General features: G+C 34.2%; 1 protein-coding gene across 1 annotated transcript in view; it reads left to right on the forward strand.

The window, feature by feature from the left end:
* The window catches only part of LOC119608267 (7SK snRNA methylphosphate capping enzyme bin3), a 43,119-nt gene extending 36,105 nt beyond the window's left edge, over positions 1 to 7,014 (forward strand). The window contains exons 5-8 of the mRNA XM_037962621.1: positions 58 to 1,394; positions 1,465 to 1,611; positions 3,853 to 4,577; positions 6,908 to 7,014. Coding sequence (XP_037818549.1) covers positions 58 to 1,394; positions 1,465 to 1,611; positions 3,853 to 4,560 — 2,192 coding nt within the window. The 3' untranslated portion in view covers positions 4,561 to 4,577; positions 6,908 to 7,014. The remainder of the gene's footprint in view (positions 1 to 57; positions 1,395 to 1,464; positions 1,612 to 3,852; positions 4,578 to 6,907) is intronic.
* The last annotated feature ends 712 nt before the right edge of the window (positions 7,015 to 7,726 follow it).

Here is a 7,726-nt window from a genome sequence, read left to right on the forward strand (position 1 = left end):
TTTTAGGTAATTAAGAAGATTAGAACATTTTTTAAGAAAAATATTAAAATTTTATAGAAATACCGCGTGATGATACACCCGAATTGCCGAAAGTGGAAATATTTGCAGAAACTGGTGTTCTGTTGGGCAGTCCTTTAAGTACTGCCTCTGTAGCCACTTCCACGACCACCGCCGCCGAGCCGGAAACCACAAGCGAACTAACCAGCGAAGCTGTCGATACCAAAAATGCTTTAATTTTAGCGGAAACGGTTAAAAAGGAAATGATTTCATCCAACATTTCCATTAAATCTCTACCCAAATTCCCAGCGGATGGCAAACAGTACCGCTATGGCAATTATGATCGTTATGCTGGCCTTAGGCATCTTAATGAATTTATGGACATACGTTTGCAGGTGTTTTTACAGTATCCAGAGCTGTTTAAGAACAAGGATATTTTAGATATAGGCTGTAATGTGGGTCACATGACCATAACGGTGGCTAGAAAGCTGGCACCTAAATCTATTTTGGGCATAGACATAGACAAGGAATTGATTGCCAGAGCAAGACGCAATTTAGCCATGTATGTGCGAATACCACAGGAGATGATAAAGAAAGAGTTAATGGAAGCTACAGACAGCATGGACAACACAAACAATATGAGCGATGTTAAGCAAAAGAAGGGACGTAGACGACGTAAAAAGAAAAAACAACTGCAACAACAGCAGCAGCATCCACAACAAGCCCACAATCATCATCACCATCATGGCCACGGCCATGGCAATCACTATGAAAATTGGCAACAATTCCAACATCATTTACTGCACTATCATCTGCTGCATCATCATCACCACCACCATCATCATCATCACTTGTATTTGCAGCAGGAGAATTCCAATGTTGATGCCTCCGATTTCTTTCCTATATCATTTCCACTCACTTATGGTGGCATAACCACCACCACTACCCCACCACACTCCTCTGCCACCAATTACACTTCCAACAAAGCCTCTACTAGTCCCCAAAATATTGAATCTCAATCACCTGCTTCAACATCCACCACCACCCGCAGCACACCCGGTCATCCGGCCACCTCAACGGCCAGTCACAAGGCCAATACCACACACTCAACATCAACGCATAAGCTTAATCAGTCCAAAGCGAAAAATGATTTTCCCCACAATGTCTTCTTTCGTCAAACGAATTATGTGCTAAAAGATGAATCACTGTTGGCCAATGATACCCAGCAGTATGATCTCATTTTATGTTTGTCCATTACCAAATGGATTCATTTGAATTTCGGTGATGCCGGTCTTAAGTTGGCCTTTAAGCGTATGTTTAATCAATTGAGACCGGGTGGTAAATTGATATTGGAGGCTCAAAATTGGGCTAGTTATAAGAAAAAGAAGAACTTAACGGTATGTATTACTTTGGAAGGGATATTTTAATGTTGTTTTAACTAATGATGTTCCATTTTTTTCTTTGCAGGAGGAAATTTACAATAATTATCACAATATTGAATTCTATCCAAATAAATTTCATGAATATCTGCTAAGTTCCGAAGTGGGCTTTAGTCATAGTTACACTTTGGGCATTCCAAAACATTTGAGTAAAGGTTTTAGTCGTCCTATACAGGTAAGTTCGTAGATAACAAAGACTAATAACTGTCCAGGCTATAGACTATTATTGAGACCAGATACACCAGACTATAGACTGTTTTATAATCTAGATTATAGAATCTTCTATAGTCCAAACTATAGACTATTCTATATTCCAGACTATTGACTTTTCTATACACCAGACTATAGACCATTCTATAGTCCAGACTATAGACTATTCTATAGTCCAGACTATAGACTATTCTATAGTCCAGACTATAGACTATTCTATAGTCCTGACTACAGACTATTCTATAGTCCTGACTATAGACTATTCTAAAGTCCAGACTGTAGACTATTCTATAGTCCCGACTGTAAACTATAAGTACAATAGTCTATAGTCTAGACTATGTCCTGTAGTCTATAGTCCAGACTATGTCCTATAGTCTATAGTCCAGACTATAGACTATTCTATAGTCCAGACTATAGACTATTCTATAGTCCAGACTATAGACTATTCTATAGTCCAGACTATAGACTATTCTATAGTCCAGACTATAGACTATTCTATAGTCCAGACTATAGACTATTCTATAGTCCAGACTATAGACTATTCTATAGTCCAGACTATAGACTATTCTATAGTCCAGACTATAGACTATTCTATAGTCCAGACTATAGACTATTCTATAGTCCAGACTATAGACTATTCTATAGTCCAGACTATAGACTATTCTATAGTCCAGACTATAGACTATTCTATAGTCCAGACTATAGACTATTCTATAGTCCAGATTACAGACTATTCTATAGTCCAGATTACAGACTATTCTATAGTCTATACTACAGACTATTCTATAGTCCAGACTATAGACTATTCTATAATCCAGACAATAATCTATTCTATAGTCCAGACTATAGACTATTCTATAGTCCAGACTATAGACTATTCTATAGTCCAGACTATAGACTATTCTATAGTCCAGACTATAGACTATTCTATAGTCCAGACTATGTCCTATAGTCTATAGTCCAGACTATAGACTATTCTATAGTCCAGACTATAGACTATTCTATAGTCCAGACTATTGACTATTCTATAGTCCAGACTATAGACTATTCTATAGTCCAGACTATAGACTATTCTATAGTCCAGACTATAGACTATTCTATAGTCCAGACTATAGACTATTCTATAGTCCAGACTATAGACTATTCTATAGTCCAGACAATAGACTATTCTATAGTCCAGACTATAGACTATTCTATAGTCCAGACTATAGACTATTCTATAGTCCAGACTATAGACTATTCTATAGTCCAGACTACAGACTATTCTATAGTCTATACTACAGACTATTCTATAGTCCAGACTATAGACTATTCTATAATCCAGACAATAATCTATTCTATAGTCCAGACTATAGACTATTCTATAGTCCAGACTATAGACTATTCTATAGTCCAGACTATAGACTATTCTATAGTTCAGACTATAGACTATTCTATAGTCCAGACTATAGACTATTCTATAGTCCAGACTATAGACTATTCTATAGTCCAGACTATAGACTATTCTATAGTCTAGAGTATAGACTATTCTATAGTCCAGACTATAGACTATTCTATAGTCCAGACTATAGACTATTCTATAGTCCAGACTATAGACTATTCTACAGTCCAGACTACAGACTATTCTATAGTCTATACTACAGACTATTCTATAGTCCAGACTATAGACTATTCTATAATCCAGACAATAATCTATTCTATAGTCCAGACAATAATCTATTCTATAGTCCAGACTATAGACTATTCTATAGTCCAGACTATAGACTATTCTATAGTCCAGACTATAGACTATTCTATAGTCCAGACTATAGACTATTCTATAGTCCAGACTACAGACTATTCTATAGTCTATACTACAGACTATTCTATAGTCCAGACTATAGACTATTCTATAATCCAGACAATAATCTATTCTATAGTCCAGACTATAGACTATTTTATAGTCCAGACTAGAGACTATTCTATAGTCCAGACTAGAGACTATTCTATAGTCCAGACTATAGACTCTTCTATAGTACAGACTATAGACTATTCTAAAGTCCAGACTATAGACTATTCTAAAGTCCAGACTATAGACTATTCTAAAGTCCAGACTATAGACTATTCTATAGTCCAGACTATAGACTATTTTATAGTCTCTCCAGACTGTGTAGTTTATACTAGACTCTAGCTCTGTCATTACAATTTTGCCCTTTCTCTCTTTTAGCTCTATGCCAAAGGTGATTATACACCGAATCATGTGCGCTGGTCTGATGCCTACTATCCACAGACACCATTCGAAGCATACCGTGGCATTTATGCCACAATGCCACCACGTCCTACAGGAATGCAATCATCCTATCCTCTAATCTCTTCCACAAGATCACAAAACTATGATACACCACATTATTCAGGAGGTGGTGGTACATCGGGACCCTATAGTTGCCGTCAAACACCCATGCATCAGCCATCAACATCACAATATTATAATCCCCTTGAATCGGATTCGTATCAACCTTCATACGATATGGAATATCTAAATCACATGTATGTCTTCGCTTCACCACTCTATCAAACTGTTTGGTCACCACCGACCAGTATGCGTAAAAGTTCTTCACATACGCCCGCTTTTGGTAGTGTACGAGATGCTGAATTCGAAGGTGATGGTAATGTTATGACCGGTGGCAGCTATCATCGTCATGTCTATCCACCCAATGAAGACACCTCATCACCAAATGCCAATGCTATTAATGCTTTCAATTCTATACGTGATCCCGATACGGACGATTCGAATCAGCAGCGACCACATGTCTATGCCACAAATTGTGGTGAAAGTTCTTCATCACCTCATCCAACTTCGAATCCAAATGATGCAGAAGCTATAGAGGAGAGTTTAATGTTAGACGATGATCGATGTGATTTAAGCGAAGCTTAAACTTTTTATGTATGAGTGTAAGTTCTAGAGCGCAAAGGGTTTTAAACTTTTAAAGTTATATACAAATGATTAGCCAGAAAGAATACATTTTTAACAGACGGTTTATAAACTGCCAATTTCAGTTGCTAAATTAAACAAAAAAAAAAAGAAGAAACTTGGTGAATGGTAATGCACACTTATTAGGTCTGAAAAATATAATAGAAAAAGGGAATTTTGTCATTCATTTTCCAGGAATAGCTAAACACAGTTACCAGCTTTTAAAATAAAGATTTCAAAACAACCAGATTTTAACTTAAAAACGCTTATTAGTATTTTTGTAATAAGGAATTTTGTTGTTTTTTTTTTAATTTGAAATTAATTTGGGCAGAGTCATAGGCGAGAAGCAGAGTTAATTACTTGGGCTATAATCAAGACCATAGACTTGTCAAGACCATAGACTAGTATATAGTCAAGACCATAGACTAGTTTATAATCAAGACCATAGACTAGTCTATAGTCGCGACTATAGACCAGTATATAGAAAAAACAATAGACTAGTCTATAGTCGAAACAATGGACTAGTCTATAGTCGAGACAATGGACTAGTCTATAGTCGAGACAAAATACTATTTTGTAGTGCTGCCAATAGTTTATTCTAAAGTCGAGACAATAGACTATTCTTTAGTCGGGACAATAGACTTTGCTATGGTCGAGACTACAGACTATTTTATAGTCGAGACAATAGACTGGTCTATAGTAAACACAGTAGACTAGTCTATAGTCGAGCTGATAGACTGTTCTATAGTCAAGCCTGTAGACTATTCTATAGTCGAGACAATAGACTATTGTATAGTCGAGACAATAGACTATTCTATAGTCGAGACATAAGACTATTTTAGAATCGAGACAACAGTCCAGTCTATAGCCAAGACAATAGATCAGTATATAGTCGAGACTATAGACCAGTCTATTGTCAAGACAATAGACCAGTCTAGACTATAGACTATAGACCAGTCCAGACTATAGACTATTCTATAGTCCAGACTATTCTATAGTCCAGACTATAGACTATTCTATAGTCCAGACTATAGACTATTCTATAGTCCAGACAATAGACTATTCTATAGTCCAGACTATAGACAATTCTATAGTCCAGACTATAGACTATTCTATAGTCCAATAGACAATAGACCAGTCTATATTCAAGACAATTGATCAGTCTATAGACAAGACAGTAGATCAGTCTATAGTCAAGACAATAGCCCAGTCTATAGTCAAGACAATAGACCAGTCTGTAGTTAAGACAATAGACCAGTCTATAGTTAAGACAATAGTCTATAGTCAAGACAATAGCCCAGTCTATAGTCAAGACAATAGACCAGTCTATAGTCAAGACAATAGACCAGTCTATAGTCAAGACAATAGACCAGTCTATAGTCAAGACAATAGACCATTCTATAGTCAAGACAATAGGCCAGTCTATAGTCAAGACAATAGACCATTCTATAGTCAAGACAATAGATCAGTCTATAGTCAAGACAATAGACCAGTCTATAGTTAAGACAATAGACCAGTCTATAGTCAAGACAATAGACCAGTCTATAGTCAAGACAATAGACCATTCTATAGTCGAGACAATAGGTCAGTCTATAGTCAAGACAATAGACCATTCTATAGTCAAGACAATAGATCAGTCTATAGTCAAGACAATAGACCAGTCTATAGTCAAGACAATAGACCAGTCTATAGTTAAGACAATAGACGAGTCTATAGTCAAGACCGTAGACCAGTCTATAGTCAAGTAAATAGTCCAGTCTATAGTCAATTCTATAGTCGAGCAATAGCCTATTCTATAGTCGAGTCTATAGACCAATCTATAGTCGAGACTGTAGACCAATCTATAGTCAAGACAATAGACTAATCTATAGTCCAGACAGTAGACTATTCTGTATTCGAGACTATAGACTAGTCTAAAGTCGAGACTATAGACCAGTCTATTGTCAAGACAATAGACCATAGTCCAGCCTATAGTCAAGACAATAGTACAGTCTATAGTCAATTCTATAGTCGAGACAATAGACCAATCTATAGTAGAGACAATAGACCAATCTATAGTCGAGACTATAGACAAATCTATAGTTGAGATCATAGACCAATCTATAGTCAAGGCAATAGACCGACCAGTCAGTAGTCAAGATAATGGACTATTCTATAGTCGAGACATTTGACTAATCTATAGTTGAGACTATAGTCTAGACAATCGAGAGTTATCTGTACTTTAGTCACAGGACTTAACCTTAGACACGCTAACAAATCCTTCTTATTATTGAAAATTCTATTTAAAATATATTTTTCTTTACAAAAATAGATTTTCCTCAAGATATGCCTAAATAGTTAAACACATCATCATCATCATCATTACAAATTTATTTAGTAGATTTTGCAAAGCAGATTATGTATAAAAAGAAAACTGTATAAAAATCATTAAAAGAAAATCACATAAGTTTAGCAATATTTATATATAAATATTAACGTAATTTTTAATTTTTATGAATATTTTTTTTATTTATGTTAACAAAGGAAAGCCGGGGTTTAAAAACAAACAACAAAAAATATTTTATATAAACATATGTATTTATTTGTTTCTATATACATTGAAATATATATACAAGAAAAACTATATATTATATACAAATTCAAAATAAATGTAATTGAAACCTTAAGGCTATTATACAAAACATATTTGTAATATGACAAAAACAAAAACAAAACAATCGCCAGATTAAAAAAAAAAAACAATTCAAAAGAAAAACAAACCTTTTAGAAACACTTTCAAAATTTGTTAAAATTGTTTAATTTTATTATGAGTTTCTTTAACAAAAATAAAATTTTAAAAATGACACACAAAAAAAAGCATAAATAATTTTATAAAAAAATGAAATTTATTTAATTTTATTAAAATTTTTATATAATTAAATAAAATTCCATTTATTTAATTTTTTAACCTTATCTTGTGTATTTTATGGCTAATATTAATTAATCATTTTTTTAAAACATTTATATATACTACCTACTGCGTACATTTAAACATAAATATATATATTTTTATTTAAATTTATTGTGTATTTATAGCAGAGCTTCGAATTAATCAATTCAATTTGAGCTTAATTCACCAAAATCTTAATTC

This window comes from Lucilia sericata, unplaced genomic scaffold (genome assembly GCF_015586225.1).
Source record: "Lucilia sericata isolate MDLA Ls3-8-SP2 unplaced genomic scaffold, ASM1558622v1 Contig000816F_arrow, whole genome shotgun sequence".
NCBI classification, from domain to species: Eukaryota; Metazoa; Arthropoda; class Insecta; order Diptera; family Calliphoridae; genus Lucilia; species Lucilia sericata.